This window comes from Alexandromys fortis, unplaced genomic scaffold, assembly GCF_014885135.2.
Source record: "Alexandromys fortis isolate MF-2015 unplaced genomic scaffold, M_Fortis_MF-2015_v1.1 scaffold_20, whole genome shotgun sequence".
Taxonomy (NCBI): Eukaryota; Metazoa; Chordata; class Mammalia; order Rodentia; family Cricetidae; genus Alexandromys; species Alexandromys fortis.
In genome coordinates this window covers 14,278,843-14,300,180 of record NW_026067903.1, presented here as the reverse complement: position 1 = coordinate 14,300,180, position 21,338 = coordinate 14,278,843, and the positions used below count along the sequence as shown (strand labels likewise).

At 39.5% G+C, this 21,338-nt stretch overlaps 1 protein-coding gene across 1 annotated transcript in view; it reads right to left on the bottom strand.

The window, feature by feature from the left end:
* The window catches only part of Adgrb3 (adhesion G protein-coupled receptor B3), a 709,539-nt gene that overhangs the window by 411,447 nt on the left and 276,754 nt on the right, over positions 1–21,338 (bottom strand). The window contains exons 5-8 of the mRNA XM_050134810.1: positions 20,313–20,477; positions 19,706–19,870; positions 805–906; positions 336–442 (exon numbers count right to left, since the gene is read on the bottom strand). Coding sequence (XP_049990767.1) covers positions 336–442; positions 805–906; positions 19,706–19,870; positions 20,313–20,477 — 539 coding nt within the window. The remainder of the gene's footprint in view (positions 1–335; positions 443–804; positions 907–19,705; positions 19,871–20,312; positions 20,478–21,338) is intronic.

Sequence of the window (21,338 nt, the reverse complement as noted above, 5' to 3'; positions counted from 1 at the left end):
TTTAATGAATACTTGAATCCATCCTGATACACCGCTGAAATCTTACATGTGAAACTGAGAACGATTTGGCTCCGGTCTTTCTCCCCTCAGACAAGGAATATTTTCACTTAAATTGCCAGGATCTATAAAAACCCAAGCTCAAGGAACAAAACAATTTAGCTCAGAGTCACAGAAATCAGCTTACGATCACATCCCTTTTTCCTTGGGGCATTTCTTCAGAGATTTTTTTTTTTTTTTTTTACTGATTTGATTATACAACAGAAGGTTAAATTCTCACATTCTGATAATTAGGAAAAAATAAACAGAGCAAGTACTAAAGCTGGCTTTGCACCTACTGAATGCTGCAAGTGTCTGTACTCATTGGATATGCATCTTGCAAAGCTCGGCTGTTCCCAGAAGGCCACTCCATGAAGACTGAGAGAGCAGCGTCTGCTAGTGGTGCCTGCGTGTCACAAAGAACAGAGAGAAGCTTTATCGCAGGATGCTGGAAGGCAAAGCATTGGGAGGCAGACTACAAGCTGGGTTTATGCGTTTTCTTTCTTGCTTTAGGAAACATGCACGTGAAATTCTTTTGAATATTTTTGTAATTCATGAGTCATAGTGAGGAAGCAACGCATCAGCAGCGTTTTTGAAATCTCTTCTTCGACTCCATTTATGAAGCATTTTGCTAAAATCGCTCCATCAACTGCTTATTGGACAGACTTATTTATAGAGCAAGGACAGAGACACAACTTACTAAGCAAACATAGCATACAGTTCAGGGCTATAAGCATTATTGGGGTTGGATGGGTCCTCTTACTGTACCTGTGGCATTCAGTGGACATTGATTGAATGCCAGGTCTCCTGCGGGAGTTCTTTTCCACACCATGGATATCAGATAATCCTCTGGGCATATTTCATAAGGTGCTGGAATTGAAGACACAGACTTATGAATGTTAGCAGAGTTTATGCTCTCAAATGTTGGCACAAAACATTCATCAAATGCATCTAAATGCAGAGTTCTTCCCTGTCTGTAAATAATAGGATTTACTGACATGTTAGAGATGTGCTTATAAAGAAACCACCGGGTCTCATTTAACAGTCTTTAAACCCTCACGGATTCTTTATAGCTTCTTATGTACATGTTTTAATTGAAGAGTCAATGGGGTTTTCAAATAAATGGACACATTTAAGAACATTAGTGAAAAATCTTACAAACTTGAAACTACAGATGTTAATTTTCCAATAAACCAGTTGTTTTGACATTGTTAATGGTCTGAGAAATATGCACATGCATATGCACACAAGCACACACATACACACACACACATATAAGTCTAGCAATACTAGGCAACTGTTCTACCACTGAGCTATATCCACAGCCCAAGATATATTTTATTTCTTCATACAGGAATAGCCATGGTAGTCATAGTTTGTTTTATGTAAGCATGTTGATTTGATCTTTATGCCTTACTGCTTTTTTAATCTCAATTTATTTACAAAGCAAAGAAACAGAAAAGAGCCAGGCAAGGGTGGTGCGCACCTTTAAGTCCAGGACTCGGGAGGCAGGGGCAGGTGCATCTCTATGAGTTCGAGGCCAGCTTGATCTACAAATCTAGTTCCAGGACAGCTAGGACTATTACTCAGAGAAACCTTGTCTTGAAAAACAAAAACAACAACAACAAAAAAACAACAAACGAAGCAAAAAAAAGATAGAAAAAAGAAAAAAGGGACAAAAAAGTAAAAATAATATATCCACAAATGAAATATTATTTCAATTACTTCTTTTATTTTTTGATTATAATATAGTTACATCTTTTCTTCTATCCCCTTTCTCCATCCACACCTCCTATCTCATACCTCTCCCTGTTTTTTTTTCAAATTTGTCTCTTTATCCATTAATTATTGTTACACGCATATATGTATATATAAATACATAAGTACAACCTGCTAGGTCTGTATTATAAATCATGAAATAGTGAGATTCATCAAACATTGTACTTTCTACTTCAGAATTCATGAACTTATTTCACATTTCCGTATTTAGTTGATGAAGAATAAAGTTCCACACATTAGATCCTTAGGCTGTATTTTCTTTTCAAAGAGTGATGTTTCAGAACTGCACCTGTCAGCACAGGCCACCTCTCTTCTATCTCCTTTACAGATGAGGCACTGTCGCTAAAAAGAAGAGGTCCCCTTGTGGTGGTAGGCAAGGTGGAGGAATCAGTAAAGTTTGGATCCTACAGTCCTAATGCATCCCCAGTTTCCTTGGGCTTTCCGAATACCTTCTTTGTTATTCGTGATATTCTTCTGCCTCTGAGATAGTGTGTATGCATTTTTCTAGATTCTCACTGAAGCACAACGCTATTGTTTTCATTCTATGAGGTCTTTGCACCATGGAAGATTTGGTGGCTGATTTTTCTTTCTTTAACCTATGTCTGAATGGCATCTTCTTCATCTCATCAATGTTGTGCTGCTAGGCTTATCTCAGTCTGAACTCACTGAACTTTTCCGCAGCTCTGCAGACTTGGATTTATTCCTTTTCTGGGGAATTCCTTTCTCCAGGATCTTAGCTATTTTTTCTCTGGCATCCACCGATTACTTGTGGTGTTTTCCTGGATCCATCTTCTGAATGCTCTCTGCATGATCATCAATGCAAAGCTCTCTTTAGATAATTTCAAAATTAGTAACAATTGTAGCCTTTTAAAATAAGCCTTATTTAGAATCTCACATTCCTGGATCCATTTAATTTCCCCAACTATGAATAAGAGTTGCACACCATTCTAATATACCACATGGGAAAATAAAGTTGAAGAGGCAAATAAACTTGTTTTTTTTTTTTTCAGAATTCAAACACTCCATTTATTGCATGTTAACTCTAGATGAGAAAATAAATGTAGATGGGGTCACTAAATGGAAAAAGAGTCATTTAGCCAGGGTATCCTGACCTTATCCCATCAGGATTAAAACCATGTCTCTCTGACCCCTTAAAAACACCACCTGTTACACAGGGACATGTTACACAGAATCAGGGTTCTTTCCTGGGACTCAAAGATGGTTTTTTATCCTTAAATTGGCTGTGGGAATGGGAGGGACACATAGAATGAATGTGCATCATACATACAAAGAAGCAAAATAACTCATCCCAAAGATGTCAAACTTAAGTAAGGTGGCACAACCTTTCAGCACGTTTCCTTCCCCATGCAGCTCAATTAACAGCTGGGGTACCACTTTCTGCAGCCACAACCGGTAAGTAGCCATAGTTCCTCACCCCCAGAAGCAAGCTGTGAGACTTTAATCGCTACCTCGTCTAGGCCCCCAACTCATGAAAATCACATGCATCTGTCTCCTGCTGCCTCCATAAATTTCCCACACGCTGGCCAGAGACCCAACTTTTTGTCTCCTAAGAGGAGGTCACCCCACCAGGAAGGAAAAATAAACCACTTTAAACTTACAAAGATCTGTGTGTCTTTGCTTGCCTAATGCTGTTATTAAAGGCATGTACCACCACACCCAGTTCCAGCCCCTCGTGATGGCAGATCAAAGCGCTGAGTCTGCTTTTTATTTGCTTATCAAAAGTAAAACAAACAAGAACAACAAAAACAACAAAATCAATTTGCTGATACTCAAGACTTACCCTCATCTTTGTCACTATTTCTCTCTTCTCCCTGTATGTCTGAACTCTGCCATCGACATATCACACTTTCCCCCATAACTGAAAACATTAGGTTAAACATCTGTACCTCCCACCCTTAATCCTCCTCTCTACTGTGGCCACTTATCGAAGGACTTATTCTGTCCTAGCTCATTGATTTCTGTCTAGCCTGTGCTAAAGAGAACTAAGAGTGCAGAAGGAGAGCAGACAGCTTTATGGTTCTTTAGTGTAGGGGAGACAGCTGAGGAAAAATGAGCTACAAATTAGGAAAAACATTTCATACAGTAAATAGAGGATCCCATTTCAATCTAAAATCTAAAGGATCTAAAAGAAGTCACATTTGATCGAGATGGCCACCGTGACCACTCCAGGCAGAAGAAGCCATGCGTGCAAACGCCATGAATGCCAATGGGACATGAAGGATGATAGAATGGACAAAAGCTGGGCACTGGTGTGAGAAGACAGAGCAACACCATAGGTGATGGGGGCGCAAGTATTCAGGCAGAGGATGACACGATTAACTTTTCCACCTTAAGATTAATTTGCTTTCATGTAGACTAGATGCAAAGACCTTCCGGGAAGCTAAAGCAAAAGCGTTATGATGACTGTAGGAAATGATGGCTGGACTGCAGAGCCAAACCATTGGAGCCACAAAGCAAACTCAGGAGGTAACTAAATGATTTGTGCAGCGAAGAGGACATGGAGTTCAAGGACGATTCCTGCTGTCTGGGCTGAGGAACTATGCCTAGAGATGCGAGCTCACTGCTTGAAACTCTCCCATGGCTCTGCGGGCTTGAAAGGACCAAGGTAAGTGTGCTCACTATGATGAAAGGATGCCCAGGGCAACTTTAATCTATAATGGCTCTAATTTACTTTCCAGTGCATTAGCCTCAGAGAATTAATGTTCATATCCAAATATCCCCCACTCATCCTTCTCGATCCTCTATATATCTTACTTCAAATAATCTCTCTGGTAAATGTAAATCTCACTTTCCTTTTTTGATGGATGAGCATAGGCAATTTTGAATCCAAGGTTAATATAGGTAGCATATAAAAGGAGAAAAAAGTCATACAGATCTCTTTTCTCCAGCTCTGGTTTCGTTCCTGAGCTTGGTTTAAATATACCACCTGAGCTGTGATAGCAACTAGATGTGCTTGGGTATCTCAAAGGCGACCTGTTGGCATCATCTGTCCCTCAATATTCTCCCTCAGAGGATGGAGCTAGGGGTGTAGAACACTAGGCATCTTTATTAAAATCTGACTTTGGTATTCTCTTTCTAAAGCTTCCTCCCCTCTTCCATCCTCCTCCACATTCTCAGTATGCTTGAAATCCCTCTGACTCCTACAGCCACTTCTTGTGACTTTTCCACTCCACCTCCTTGGCATCATGAGGACTGCTCCGGGTCTCTTGGCTTTAGTCTAACTTTCCTTTAATCTTTTCTTAAAAGTACAAGTGTTGCAATTAAAATAAAACATATTTGCTTTGTGGTTAAGTGTTCATTTTTCCACAAAGCCCCACTCAGTGCCTTGGCCACTGGCTATATCAATTTAGCATCTCTCACAGTGGACTGAAGGCATTTAGCGGTGCATGTACCACCTCCAAGACGATACATTTTAGAATGCTAAAATTGCTTCGTTTATTTCTTTTGTCTGTTATAATGAACAGCACAGGTGCTTAGCATACAGTAGGTACCCAAACTATATCTGTTAAATCATTTTTACTGAGCAAAAATATCCACCTAGAAATTTATGTGATGATAGACATGCCCCTCATTTTCACTGTCTTGTGCAGTGGCTACTAACCAAATTTGACTATGGAGTACCAGAAATATGGTTGGTGGGAATGAGGACTGGGTTTTCAGTTTCATTTAATGTTGTTAAGACAGATTTAGATAGATACCATTTTTGGACAACATTGTTAATAGATAATTATTTTATTTATTAAATACAACCACCAATAATTATAGAATACATTTACATGGAAAGTTAGAATAACTGTTAAAGTCTACAAGATTTGAATATATTGCATAATTAAATACTATATATAACTAGTGTATTTTTAAGGGTTCTGAGAATAGTTTATCTAACATGACTATTGCATTTGAATATGTTTTGTTCCATTGACACATCCAAGTTCTTTTCCAGTATGTTGTCAGTTATTAACTTTTACTTTTGACATCATATGTCTCTTATTTTCAGTGCTTTCCATTTCAAATTTTCTTCAGCTGCACCGAGGACCTTGGAAATAAATTTCCTAAATCTATTGCTATACTGTCTACTATTTTCTGATTTTGACTGTATATAAGCCAATGCAAGAGAAATTTTGTACAGTGAGAGACTTCATGTCCTTGTCATGGTCTCAGAATGCCTTTTCGTTTAGTAATATTGGGGGAAAGACACCTTTCTTCCCTGCCCTTCTCTGCGGGCCACTGTGGTCAGAATGTGTGCTCACTGCGTATACTAACCACTAGATGGCAATGGTGAGCTAAGAGGGACAATTGTTTTACTTTTGGGTCTGTATCAGAAACTAATGTTCAAAATCAAGGTGGGTAGCCATAGCAACGATCAGCTGGGAAATAGGTGCCACTACTTAATGTTTTTAAAAGACACACTGTTTAGAAGAAAACAGAATATCTCATTTTTAAGAGAATATAATATTTACTGTTTAAAGTGGGCTGTGATAAAATCCTTGCATCAAGGATTAACTTGGATGCTCTCCATTCTCACTATTGGCCTCCTGACCGTGATCTTGTCCAGTACTCCAGTCAGGCTCTCATTTCACGGCTTATCCAATGTTGCTCCTACCTTATTAGCTATCCCTCCTCCTTGTCCTCGGACCCTGCAAGGATCATACCACCACCACTAATCCTATATTAAATCTCACCATCTGAATGACTCCTTCAAATACCCGCCCTACCTCTGCTTTTCCATCTCCCAAAGCACTTGTCAATCATCCTATTATGCTATTTTTTTCTAACTCACTCTTTTGTCTGTTCTGGCTAGATCTAATTTCAATAGTGTGAGTTTCTAAGATTACAGATATTGATGGTGACTCATTAAAATAATAGATATGTTTATGTGTATATGTATGCACGGGCATGTGTGCATGTGTGTATTTACATGTGGAACATGGTATGACCATATTCATTCCACTTAGGAGCAGAAACAGAGGCTAGCTATTCTATTACAATTAATTGTAGTCTAAAGGTTTCCAGGGTGCCAGGTATTGATTGACTTAGGGTCTACAGTTGACTGAGAGCCTGAGACTCCTGGCTAGGACATCCTGCAGTGACTTGCACTTATCCTAAATAGGATAAAGATGGTCACTTGCATACTATTTCTTGGTGAATCCACAATACTCAATTACTGACTTGCCTAGCAATAATCTATACCCTAATAAAGCAAACAAATAAAACATAATAGCAGTTTTTAAGCCAAGGGAGATCAACAGAATTTCTGTTCTGTTTTGTTTTGATTTAACATCCCAACCACACCCTCTCCTCCCTTCTCTCCTTCCACTCCCTCCTTCTACCTCCCCTCCAACACCCCTCAATCCATCTCTCCTCCATATTTGTTCAGAAAGGGGCAGGCCTCAGCAAAGCATGGCACATCAAGCTGCCATACCCCCCCCCCCTGTGTTCAGGCTGGGCAAGGCAATCAGCTTGAGGAGTAAGTGCCCAAGAACCAGTCACAACACCAGGGACAGCCCCTGCCCCCACTGATGTTCTGCTGTGCTGCACTGTGAATTGGTGAAGTCTTAGATCAATTGTATTTACTGAGACAGATACCCAGTCCACCGGTGATATAAAAGTAATAGGGCAGAATCCAGCATTTCCAGGTTTATTAATAATATAAAAACTATTTTTTATCAAAGATGATTTGCTATTCTTTGATGATTATATTTTAATCCATTAAGAAATATATCCATCTGTGCTCATATCAAAATCTAAAGAGCCATAGACACTGTAATATCAAATCATTTTCCCACCTTAGTGGTACTTCTGGAATTCATTCATTCAGCAAACAAACCACTTACTGGAAGACCTAGGAATAGGATATGACCGCATTCTAGTGTCCTTTCTATAGTCCGGATAAAATATCTTGACAGAAAGTAGCTTAGGGAAGGAAAGGATTTATTTGGTTTATGCTTCCAGGTCATAGCCCATCACTGAGAGAAGTCAGAGTAGGAACTGAAGCTAGAATTCCAGGACATAAATCATGGACTAACGCTGCTTGCTGGCTGGCTCACATGCTCGGCAAATGTAGAGATAGCTTTCTCATAGAGCCCAAGACCATCTCTGCAGCAATGGTGCCGTCCTCAGTGGGCTGATCTGTCCTGTTTCAATTTACAATCAGAAAAATTCTTTGCAGTCACGCACACAAGCCAATCTGATCTCGGTAATCCCTCGCTTGGGATTCCCGCCTCTCAGGACTCTTGACTGTGTCAAGTTCAGAGTTAAAGCTAACTAGGGCACCCAAAGGCAGTGTCTGAGTAGACAGAGTCAAAGTTAGGTATGAGTAGAGGTCACTGAATGCAGGAGGAGGACACATACAGGATGAGGTCATCATGGAACAGTGATTCATATACCTGTCTTGATGGATTTATTTTAAACCCGGGGAATTTATTATATTTTAAGTGTTATACTTGAACTTTGAAGAACAGAGTGAAGGAAATTACTCCAAGAGGCCTTTGGTGATCTTCATCATGCAACTGAGGTGGACAACAAGAATCACAGCAGGTGGTATAGGAAGTGGATGGGTTCCAAATCGACTTAGGAAGGGGGCTGCTCAGTCCCATGGCTGATTGGACGGAAAAGTCAAGGATGCTTCAGAATTACAAAATGAAGACAGATTTCAAAGAAAACTGTCCACGGTGCTACATCCTGAGCTCCAGTATGTGACAGAAAATGCCCTGGGGAGGAGAGGATGACAGCAATTGTACTTGAGATACCTGAGCGTGTGCAAGTGGTATCCAAAAGGAGCTGCAACAGAAAGAGACTATTACACAAAACCATAGCCAAACAGAGTGCAGGGCACATCTACAATACTACTCCCACATCTAAGTCCCCACACCTCAGGGAACATAGTGAAAGAGGCGGAAGAAAGAATATAAGACCAGAGGAATGGTAAGTTTGCTGTGAATCTGTGTTTTCTAGAAATATTAGATGGTAATAGTAGTCTCAGGAAAGTGGCTGTATAAACAGGAGCTGAAAAAGGATAGTACTGATAGGCATGTTAATGTGGATGGAGAAAGGAGGGGTACCCCAAAGGTCCTCATTCCCATACAAAGAACCACAGGCAACTAAGCGATAGGGAGAGTGGGAGAGACAGTCTTAGCCAGGAAGAGCTCACTATTGGCTATATAACACTGAATGGTCAGCCCAGAAAACACTAGCACAAGTAACGTTATACATACTGACCAGGGTGTGTGTGTGTGTGTGTGTGTGCGCGCAATTAATGAAATAAGACCATGGATTTGAATGAAAAGAGGCATAAATTGGAGGGTTTGGAGGGAGGGAAAGGAGAGAAGAAAATGATCTAACTATGTTATAATCTCAAAATAATTATTCAAAATTTTAGTTGGTGCCTGAAAACCATGCCCATGCCTAGGAGGGAATGCTGAACTGATGGTTCATAGTTTTGTTTTGTTTTGTTGTTGTTGTTTTTGTTTGATTGTTTGTTTTTTCTTTCTGTTTCATGCTACCTCTGTTCATCTTGTAAATTAGAAACTACCAAAGTGGCCTAAGTATAAAAATAAAAGTTTTTTCCCCCCCCAGCAATATGAAGCGCTCTTGTACTTTTATGTCTCAACACACTGCAATACCAACTGTGCATCAGTTGCCAGATCCACTGCTTGGTACCCTTACTGCCAAGATAAAAATTCATTTGTAAGACACAACTGTACAGGTATGTAGTTACCACACTCCCTTAAAACAAGGCAGCAATTACCTAGTGAGTAGCTGTTAATCTGTCTATTCAAACTGATTTACCATCTCCTGAAAACAGCAGAAATTATACAGGGCTTAAATCAATCTGATGTGGAAAATTAGTTTTCCCCTCATATGCTAGAATTTCAGCATTAAAGGGAAATTGATTCTAAACTACCAAGCTGGCATGCAAAAGAAATAAGAAAAACACATGCACCACTCATGACCTCCCCGTTTCAAACTGTTCTTGCTGGGGAACTATGAATCATTGTTACTCTGTGAATTCCTTGTGCTGAAGGAGGAGGAGGTGAAAAAAGGCTCGTCGCTGAGCTCATAGGGCTTCCAGCTTGGATTGCACACATGGAACTTACTTCCCTGAAGGACTCATTCTTCTGCTCAGGTTGGAAGGAAAGGAGTTTATCAAGTTCCATGTGGTATTTTGTTTGCTCATTTCAAATAGGGACAGATTATATAGCCCAGTTAAACTTGGAGTGTCCAGTCTTTCTGTCTTCACCTCTGAATTGGTGCAGTTAAAGGCACACACCGCCATCCCAGCTGTCATTACTGCCTTCTTTAGAAGATTCTCTTTATTTCTCTTCAATTTTATGTCCGTATCTCCATGATTGCCTCTTCTAAGTAATTATGTACTTAAATTCATCAAATCTCTTGCTAATTTTGAAGAGAACTTCATTTTAAACAAGAAATAAAAGTGAAAAAAAAAAAAGCACCTAACCTGAAGCTACTCAGGGAAGAGCTAGTGACCTATGGTCAGTTAAAGAGCTAGGCCATGCTTAGGGGTATTAACTTTGTCTCCAAAAATTTTATTGTTCTGGTAATGAATTATTTTTTATCTTTAAAAATCACTTTTGAGCCTTGAAGCAAAGAACCCCTCAGCTCTTCACTTGCTTGCAGTTATAGATTGCCTGTTTGACCTCTGTACAGTATTGTACTAGTACAGGGGAGTGTCTGGACAGTATTTTATTATATGTCCCAAAGCAAATTGTGTATTTCAGTCTACCAGATGAATGGTCTTTAGTTTTAATTCCTTAGCAAATTTAATCAGAGAGAAAACTTTAATATGTTCATGCATCGCTCCAAGCTATCTGTAAGTTCTAAGAGAGAACACACAAGATTTACCAAGAATATTGGATTTGTTTGTCATATTATATGATTTTAAGAACAGTTAACTATAACTATGTTGCCAAAGGTCCATGTAGGAAAATAATGCTTGGTCTCACAGTGGAGTAAGTGGACAAGACTCCTTGAGATTTAGACCAATGGCCACACTTCTTTTATGACAGGCGCATTTCGTTCTTTAAGAACATTATTTGGATTCACTGGACCAATGCCAGCCTGATAGGTTACTGTGAGTTGCCTTGAGAGTCTCTGGCCAGAAAGAACAAGTAGGGTTGCAATTTGGGGAAACTGAAGAGCTTAGTATGGAAATTTATGTATTCTATCTGATATCTATCGACTATCTATTTATAAAGGAAGATAGATAATTCTACAAACTGTAACTGAAAAATAAAATTATAAATTTGGTTTTAAAACTGGTCTGCAACAAATTAGTCTTAGAGATAACAATAAAATCTAGAAAGACTTAAAAATTATAAAGTAGGTGTTAATATCATAGTTTATAATACCATCACCTAGTTTATTTAGATGATAACATAAAAATGTAACCATTACTTTCATTATGGCATTAAGGGTATAAAATATAAATCTAGCGATCTATTATGCTCAGCAAGTCTCAGCATGGTGTATGAGATGTCCAGATGAAAAGACACCATGCACATGAAATGTGTTGGAATTGAAGTTAATATAATCAATTAAATGGACTATTAATAAGATGTAAGAATGGGAGCATGGGCTAACTTTATAAGGTTTCAATGAAAACGATACATTCACAAGGTGGTGGAAAGGAGAACACTCACCAATAGACTGACTACCAAGAGGCTTCCATAGCAATGTTCAGAGGAAAGGAGGCAAAGATATTAAGGGGTCCAGATGGATAGTAATAAAAACTACAGTGAAGAAAGAACATGTACCATTGCCTCCAGAAAACAGTCTGTACAAGTGTGATTTCATTACATATATATTTATATATCTATACATATATAGTACATATTTATAGTTGAGTAGAGAGAAGTAATGTTGCAAAGCTATTGGAGATATTGGGATATGGATATTGGTATATAGAATATCAGGGTATGTACAAAATTTGGCAAGTAATGAGAACCTATGCAAGGTTTTTAAGCCAAGTGAGTCATATGACTAAGGCCATAAACAGACCATACTAATGAGACAAACCTGTTCAGAAAAGATGATGTCATATGATTGATAGGAACAACACAGAATTCATCAACTGCTATTAATCATCATATTTAGTTAAAATGTTTTATCACATTGAAGCAATTGCCTATACCGCATTGGCTCCATTTTAGGTGTGAAGACACCAATAAAAAAATGTCAGTCTTCCCTGGTTTCCATATTCTTCACTTTATTTTTATGTTCCTCTACTAAAAACAGGTGTTGGCAAAGGGAGTGCACAGGGCCATCTCGGAAAGAAATAGACGACTGAGAATCTGTCGTTAGGAAAGTGACTGCTCAAATGCCACAAAGGAGTTGCTTGTCAGATAGAAAAGCTCTCCTGTGATAGATCCTGGTAGATGACTGCTGGCAAAGCATGCTGGGAATCTGTGAGAGACACGAGACAAATGGTAGACCTGCAGGTGTGTCCTGAAGGCTTTGCTATTGGTGAGAAGGGGGAAACAGCAAAGAGAATAGTGGGCACTGAGGCTGTGGGCACTCACATCAGGCTACGCAAGGAACCAATAAGGAAGAGAAATACCAAACATAATATGAGAGGTTGGTGCTTCAGTGAGCATGGAAATAAAAGAGCGGCATGTGTTGATTAAAAATTTTAAGTGTCCTTTGATGCTCTGCTTGAAGATAATTGTGAGATACGTCCTAAAATTTACTTCTTTTACTATGGTAATATTTAAGATGGAAAGAAGTAAAAAAATAGTAATATATGTTTCTTTACTTTTCTTCTCAATTTAAGGTTGTTGCCAAATATTTCTAAATTAAACAAGGTGGCTAATAGAAGATTAGACCAAATTGATTTTTAAGTTTCCACCCTGGAATAACCTCTGAGAGTTTTTCCAAAGTCTTCTCTGATGAGCAATCTGCGAAGATGAATTATTATACTAGTTATCTCCATAGCAACAGGTTTGAGTGAAGGACTTGCAGTGCTACCCAATTTAAACCCCGAGTCCTTTGGCCCTCTGTGCTTCTTCCTTTATTCCTCCCATAAAATTCAGCCAATTTGTTCCCAGAACTACAGAGTAGATTATGTAAAAACAATCAAACACTTGTGCTTTGGGCAGGACTCAACACTATTTTGGGTATTTATTAAGCAATAAAATCTCTTTCATCCAAAGTCCTTGCTTACTGTTGCTATGATAAAGACACTATGGATGAAAGCTACATGGAGGGAAAGGGTTTATTGATTACCACTTCCCAGTAATAGTCCCTCATGAAGTGAACTTAGGGCAGTGACCCAGAGGCAGAGACTGAAGTGGAGATCTTGGAGGCACACTGTTTACTGGCTTACTTACAGTGCTCTGTGTCCTCACACATCAACTATTAATCAGGAAAAAGCCTTCCCAAACTTTCCTATAAGCAATCTGAGAAAGGCATTTTCTCAATTGCAGTTTCTCTTCCTAGATAACTCCAGATAGGGTCAAGTTGACAAAAAGCTAACCAGGGTACCAGCTGTAGTAGGAATCTAGATCTGTTTCCGGGTACTATATATTTATATAAGACTTGATCGAATGATAATTAAGACCTTTTTTTTTTCTCTTTATGGAACAGGAAAGAGAGTTGGACAATAAATGATCCATTACTATTAAAAAAATCAGTAGCCTTACTTCTCTTTAAGATGGCCAAGAGAGGTCTTATTTTGTAAAGACTTAACACCAGAAAAGTTGGAAATGGATTTGTCTACATTTGTATTATAAATACATTACAGACAGTACCCCTCTTCATTTGTGAAGAAGCATGAGTTAGAGAGGACTCTGCAGTCTGGGCATTATGTCAACTTTCACCAATGGAGCTGAAGTCAAAGACTATGTTTCATTTCCGTGTTCCCTTTTAATCACAATTTAATCACGATTATTCAACTTTAGTAGGCCACTGCAGTCTGAAAGATGATCTGGAGCCATTATCATCATCATCATCATCATCATCAGTTTATTGCCATCAAAATATATATTCTCAACTCCACGCAAGCTCTACTGAACCAGAGCCTCTGATACTCTGTAGGGGGCTTAACAAGTTCAACTTCATGCTTCAACAAACTGTTGGCATGAATTTGAAGGTCATCAAAGGTTTAAAAGCAATGCCTTCGACTGTGATAGGAGTCCTCTGCAAAGATGCAAGCACAGAGTAAAGTTCTTTCTTCAATGCTTTCTTCAGACACAGTCTTACTTGAAAGAAAAGAAATTCAAAATGAAATCGCTCTGCCCCAATGACATCTCATAAGTGGGGACAGAGGGGAGGAAGGCAGGCAAGCAGTGCTGTTATCTACAGCATGCCAGTGTGCATGAGGCTAATAAAATAAATAAAAAAAACACATTGCAGCGTCCAAGACTTGTTTTGCATTACTAGGGCGACTGCTGCCCTCCTTTGGCAAGCAGAGCTTGAGTAAAATACCACAACTGCTTCTGTCCTCCCTTGGTCACTGGCTCCCCATACCTCCATTTTCATTTCGTGTTCCCGAGCACACTCAGCCAGCAGGCTTCAATCAGCATGCCAGACAAATCAATTGTTTTCCCAAGAAGAAAACTTGAAACTTTATTTGTGGATTAAGAATATCCCTTTCTGGAAGTGATAGATTCCCCATTAGTGATTAGTGACTCCAGAACAATGGACGTTAGTAAGATGGTCCGCAGGCAGCCAAAAACTTACGTCTAGCCAGTCCGTCAGTCATATCTGATTTCAGAAGAGTGACCAAGAATAATGGGGGGAAAAGATGGAAGTGAATGTTTCCCATTGCAACAGAAGGCAAAGCCAGTGGAGTTATTACCTTCTCACCATTTACCCATCAGAGCCTGAGGATGCGCGATGAGACAAATGAAATCATCATTTGGTGAGCTGGACCAATTTAAAAATGGGGACACTTAATTATCTCCCCTGGAGTGATTCTAGTTCCCAACCAGTAGTACTCTTACTTTTTGGCCTCTATGGTTTTCCTTTCTTATGAAAACATCTTACTGGGGTGGGGTTGTGGTCAATGATGCCGTTTTAACATTGCCCTACTCTATTAACCCATAAAGGAAAACCCTAATCTCGATGGGCATTTTAAAATATGTTTTGTAGATACTATAGTAGCATTTGGTTAAATCTAGATGCTTAGTTTCCATTAGTTATCTAGACAAAAATGTACATATGTTATATTTCTCCTATTTAACAACAGAGGGTTTCTGGGCAAGGTTAATTAATCTGTTTTTGAATTCAAATTAAATGAAACATTAACATAAATACTTGTTCTTCACAGGACCACCCCCCAAAAAAAAGATCAGAAATGAAAATATTAAAAATAATACTGGGAAAAATACTGTTTTAAAAGAATACTTGTTGAAGCTTTACAACCGACAAACAGAAAAATGTCTTAGTAAATGTTAAAGTGATATGAACACTTTCCCAGTATGTTTTGTCAATGAGTAGATATGAAACAGTATCTTGGCTGGGATTAGGACCACTATTCACAAAAGAAATAATAGTGACCATGATGAGGAAATCAGGGTTAGTGTAATTCTAAGACTTAGAATTCAGTGTAGAAGTCAGTTCTATTTTGTAAAATAAATCCTTTTAAATATCACTGTCTGATAAAATGACTGCATATGAGGTGTTAGTGGATAGATAGAGCAAATATTATGTTGAAAATCCTATCCTCAATAGAGACACAAGTTTTTAAATTAATAGTTGGGTATATGTGTTAATTCACAAGGCAAATTGTGCAAGGTATCAGGTTAAATTATAGCAAAAAAATTGATACAGCAGCATTGTAAATGAGAATATTTTTGTTGCTGTTAAAGCACTAATCTTAAAAACCATTTAGCTGCCTCAAGAAGTAGGTTTCACTAGGGAGCTATAGATCTGTAAGTTCATTGCCAGTGGTTTCCAATCACCTTACTGAGGAGAGAGAAATGAAATGCTAAGAGCAAAAAATACAACATCATATAAAATTGCTTTTAGTCATATGAGGTAATCTACTGACCTGTCTTAAATCATGAAGCCCAACAAATAAACGTAACGAGTCAAATATGCAACCTTTTTCCAAACCGATCTGTAAAATGTTTTTCAAACAGCAGGTGGCAATCTCGGTAAATCTGATTGCAGCTCTTCTGTCTTACCTATGCAGATGAAATGCAGCTGCGGACAGTTAAAACCAGCTTCATGTGCGAAAACTGGTTTAGGTACCTTCAAGTATTAAGAGGGTCTTGCTTCATCATGCTCTACCATTCTAATGAAATTTCTCCTCTGGCAAAACAAATGTTTTTGTCTAAAGCCTGTTAATTCTCATGCAGTGCAGGGATTTCATTGTTAATCTGCCTAGGCACCCTTCGCAGCAGAGTTCTGTGTGCTATTTGTCTCTTATCGTTCTGAATTCACATGGCCTGAAGAATTAGCAAAATTAATTTGAGATCTCATGCCAAAAGAAAACCTGCTGACAAACTGCAAAATGGGAAACTCGGTTTCTGGGCCAGAGAGATGGATCTCTGGGTAAAAGGCGCCTGCTGTCTTTGCCTGATGACCTCCCAGTATCCAGAAGCAGGAAGGAGCGAACTGGCTGGCTCAGCTTGTCCCCTGACCTCCACGTGTGCCTCCGTATTCACTCCAATAATATAAGTAAATGTAATAATAAGAAAAAAGACTCTAGTTTGTGATATGATTAAAAACATTGAACAGAGAAAATGCTTTTCACATTTTAATTATAGAGAAACATGGTATCTTGGTTACTGGGTAACTCTTAGAATACTTATATTTTTAAATGGAGATGGTCAGTTTATGTGACCAGAATAAGAAGAACAGGAAACTTTTTGCATAGTTGCTTGTCTCGCTGCCCAGGCAAAGGTACCTTAAGGAACAGAGGATTTTCAGCTTAGTACAGTCCATCATAGAGGGGAAGGCGTGGCAGCAGCAGTCAGAAGCAGCTATTACATCACATCCACAGTCAAGAAGCATGCAGGGACTGGGGGCTGTGCTCCACGCCCTCTCTCCTCTCTTTATTGGAGCAGGCAGACAGAGTGCATCATCGCAACCCAAATAATAGACTCGAGAAAATTTCTCACAGACATGACCGGGGATTTGTCACTGAGGTGATTCTGGCTGATGTTAGGTGGATAGATACAAGTCACCACCAACCTACCCTTCGTCACCTCGACACAGAAACACACCTCTTTCAAGACATAACCTCCAGTTCCTGTCATCAGAGACTAATGACCATCTCATAATGCAGAATACATTCAGGCCAGCTTCAAAGGTCTCAGAGTTTTAAACAGTCCTGATACTGTTCAAAATGACCAAGTCCAGGCGTCATTGGAGACCCAAGGCAACACATAACTGTGAACTCCTGTAAACTACCGAAGTACATACTTTTAAAGTGAATTAACACAAAGAAGTAGTCATAGGACAAAATGGAAAGTGGAGGGGATAGTAAGGAATGGTCAGGCAAACACACAAGTGCAGACACTAAATCCTGCAACTCCACGTCTGCTACCTGGGGCTTCAGATGGAATCAGATGGAATCTGGGGAGCTTAAGTAGCCCAGCCCTTCCAGCTCTGCTGCCTGGAACAATCCTGGCCTCTCTCCTTTAAATGCTCATGCTGTCTACAGCCTTCTTGGCCGGGTGTCCCATGGTTCAGGCATCTCTGACCACCAGAGGGCTCCACTACAACATAAACTTTACCTTCAGGGCTTCACGAACTGGCCTCTCAGGACCACTTTGCAAGTCATCAGATGGACATACTGCCTGGGTTTACCAGCTCTCTGGATTCACGGTGCAAGCCTCTGTGACTGCTCCGGTCTTGCATCTTTCCCATTTCCTCGGTCAGTTCAAAGTGATACTCCCAAGTGGAGGTTGCCAGCTCAAGCCAGAGACCTGAGTCCTTTGGAATATACATCAACTTTTGTGAGCTGACTCCAAAGAAAACTTCCCAATTCAGCTGCTCTCAAAAAGCAGGAATCCTTGCAGTAACATTTCAGCTTAGGTTCTCTCATTCAAGTGAAACTGTGTTTTCCCCTGGAAGGAGCCTTTGGTGGGTAAGTTCTTGCACTCGGTGTACCTATGCTACAGTCAAGTCACCCTTCAATGGCATTAATCTCTTCATCAGTGACAGACTCTTCTGCTGTTGTCTACATTCTCCTTACCAGAAGCTTAAAACTTGTCCATACACTTTTCATCATCAAAGCGCATGACTCTGGCTATATCACCTTGCTTCAGTTGAATTTTCATCATCGTCATTATTATTATTGTATGTGTATGTCTGTGTATGTTTCTGTGTGGCTTTGTATATGTGTATGCATATATAGAATTCAAGGATAGAAATCACTTTTACCCACTGGTCCTCTCCTTTACTTCTTGCTATCTCCCTGTAGGCTTGAATGAGAGCAGTAAGCAGGAGCACTGGCCCAATCTGAAAGCTATCCTGTCTGAAGTTCCTTCCAACAAACACATTGTCTAATACATTGCACCTCATTCAAGTGCTCAGACAACGGGTAAAATACAGCCAGATCACTGACCATATAGCCATACAGAATATTATCCAATTTGATGGTGCCCATGTTCACCTCTGAAGCCTATGGGCCAGGCTTCTACTGTGCACATTTCTCTCCTTCTTCTACTTTCTACATTCTCTCCAGAAAGCCTCAGGCTAGGTTTACACTTTGGAGGGTTCTTCTGGTTGACAGTTCAAAACTATCCTGCATTTCTCCCACTAACCAGTTCCAAACCCTAAGAACTGCAAGGTTAGTTTTATCGCGATAATGACTCTACTTCTTTATTCCAAACTTCTGCATAGCTAATAATCGTGTCTCTGGAGCAGCATGCTCTGAGAAAAACAAACTAAGAAGGAGTTTATTTTGGAGCACAGTATGGTTACAGCTTAAGACAACTGGTCACAGATGGACACGACCACAGACCTGAAGCCGAGGGAGGTGAACTGGGCCTTGCTTTGTTTTCCCCTTTTATCCAGACCAGAAGAAAGTTAGCCTAATTTAGATGACTTCTCACAGACATGCCCAGCCCAGAGATTTGTCTCCAACGTGATTCTACATCCCTTCAAATGACAATCATCCCAAACCAATACCCCTATGGGATAAACCCAGCAGACACTCACATTCTCTGAGTTCATTTCACTTAGCACTGTCTTGTATGTTTCTGTTCGTTTGCCCTACGGTATCAACCTAAAGCCATGATTTTGACTTATCTGTGTCTCAGTGTGTCACAGTTATTTTAAGGAAAGAATCTAGTTTTCTAAAGGAGACTTGGCGAGAAATGAATAGTCTGGACAGTGTCTGCCCCATGTTATCGTTTGTGCTTACATGCAAACCACTTTCGTTAGCCATTACATTTTATATTTTATCCATGGTGATAACTTTATGATTGAAAATTGGACAAGAATGGGTAAATACAGATTTCTAAGGTCATCGAGGAGACATTAACCAGTCATAAAATGAAAGTATATGAATTTAAACAATAGCTTTTGATTTCATTTGCTTAATGCTTAAAAAAAGTAGTAAGGTTTAAGAACATTTTCGTCTTCTCAATAAGCAAATTTTATTACATAGTAGAAAATATTATAATGATATAAATCATACTCAAATCGGTTATTCTTCTTTGTGGTTATTTTTTGACTATCATTGTATTTCAATGTCACTTTACAATAAATAAAACTAATAGGATTATTCTAACATATCAGGAGAAGTTGTCATATAGTATTTTTAAAACAAGTATATTGCCAAGTAATAGTATAAATCTTGAGATCAAAGACGTGTCATTCCTAACTGCAAGTGCGCATACGCACACAGACACAGACACACACACACACACACACACACACACCAGATCCTTCTTACCTGGGCACCGCTGCTCACTGCACCGTCTCACTTCCTCCCCTGTTCCTTCACACTGCTGTCCTGTTAAAGCTGCACCCTGACACGTCCTCACTCTCCTCTCCCAGCCTCCATCACAGGACTTGGAACATCCGCTCCAGTGACCCCACTGATTCCATTGACCATTGGCTGAAAGAAATGGGGCTCTCTTAACAGCAGTAGCGGCATGCACTGGTTTAGTAAATGTGTAAATCCGGGGGTGTTAAGATTCTTTCCATTTTTATTCATCTACTGTCAAGAATAAGCTTTGTCCAAATATTGGACTTACTGGCCAAACACTGCATTTTGTGGTGCGAAGAATTACATAGGTGTGCATGACACTTCAGATGCACAAGAAACCTACTTTTAGAAACTGGAAGCCTAGTGCTAAACTTTATTAACTCAGCTAATAATCGATTTAAGAATCTCCAGATTTTTCTGACTTTATTATTGCAGTATACCGTAGAATAAACGAACGTAATGGTTTTGTACATATGAATATATAATTAGCTTTCATTTTATGACTGCCTGGCATGGTGCTTTGAGGTTTTATGACTTGTAGGTGTCATTTGCACAAAGCCATTGGCCTTACCTGTACATTCGGGGTTGTAGCACTCTCTGCTTTCTGCCCATGGTCCTCTGCACTCAGAGCCTCCGTGAGCAGCTGCCGTGCATTGTCGGCTCCTCTGCTGGGTTCCATTGGAACATGTCACCGAGCAGTGGCTCCATGAACTCCATTCCTGCCACTGTCCGTCAACTACGAAAGCAGAAAGAGAGACAGCGTAAGATGCTCCAGTGGGGAAAGCTACGCGGGGAGCACAAGGTAACACTAACCTGAAAGATGAATCAATCTCAATCAAGGCTTCCAAATGTTTGTAATCAAGATCACACTGCGTGAGATCCTATTACTACTTCCCAATACGTTATTATCCCCTTTTTTGTCATAAGACTCCTCAAGACATTATTACCCGCTTTTTTGTCATGAGACTCCTCAATACGTTATTACCCCCTTTTTGGTTTCTACTTCATTTGATGCATTTTCACTATGATGGTTAATCGCTGTCATCAACTTGATATGATTTTGAATCGTCATGGCCACAAATATCTCAACATGTCTGAACATGAACAAGGATTGCCTAGATTTGGTTAAGTTGAGAAGACCCACACTTCATGTGATTAGCACCAGGCTGTTGCCTGGGATTCTGGACTGACTGAAAAGGAGAAGGGGAGCTGAGCAGCATGTTCATTGTTATGTTTCCTGACTGGATACAATGAGATGAGGCAACTCCTGTTCTTGTTCCACCCCTTCCCTGGCCTGATGGTTGTATCCCTTGGGAATGTAAACCCTACTCTCCTTTTATTTTGATTTTATCAGGTATGTGCCATAGCAAGAAGACTAGAAACTAGTACCTTCATCTCTATGGCAATTAGTTATTGAAAATTTAAAACCTTGAGATAATGTGACCAAGGGGAAAAAGTGGCCAATACACCACACAGCTCATATTTTGGAAAAGCAGCTTTTAAAACTAAACAATGAATGACATGGAAAATAAATAAAAAGCTGTGCAGTGTGTTGCACAAGATAATTTCAAAAGACTGTGAGATACAGGTCCTGGGG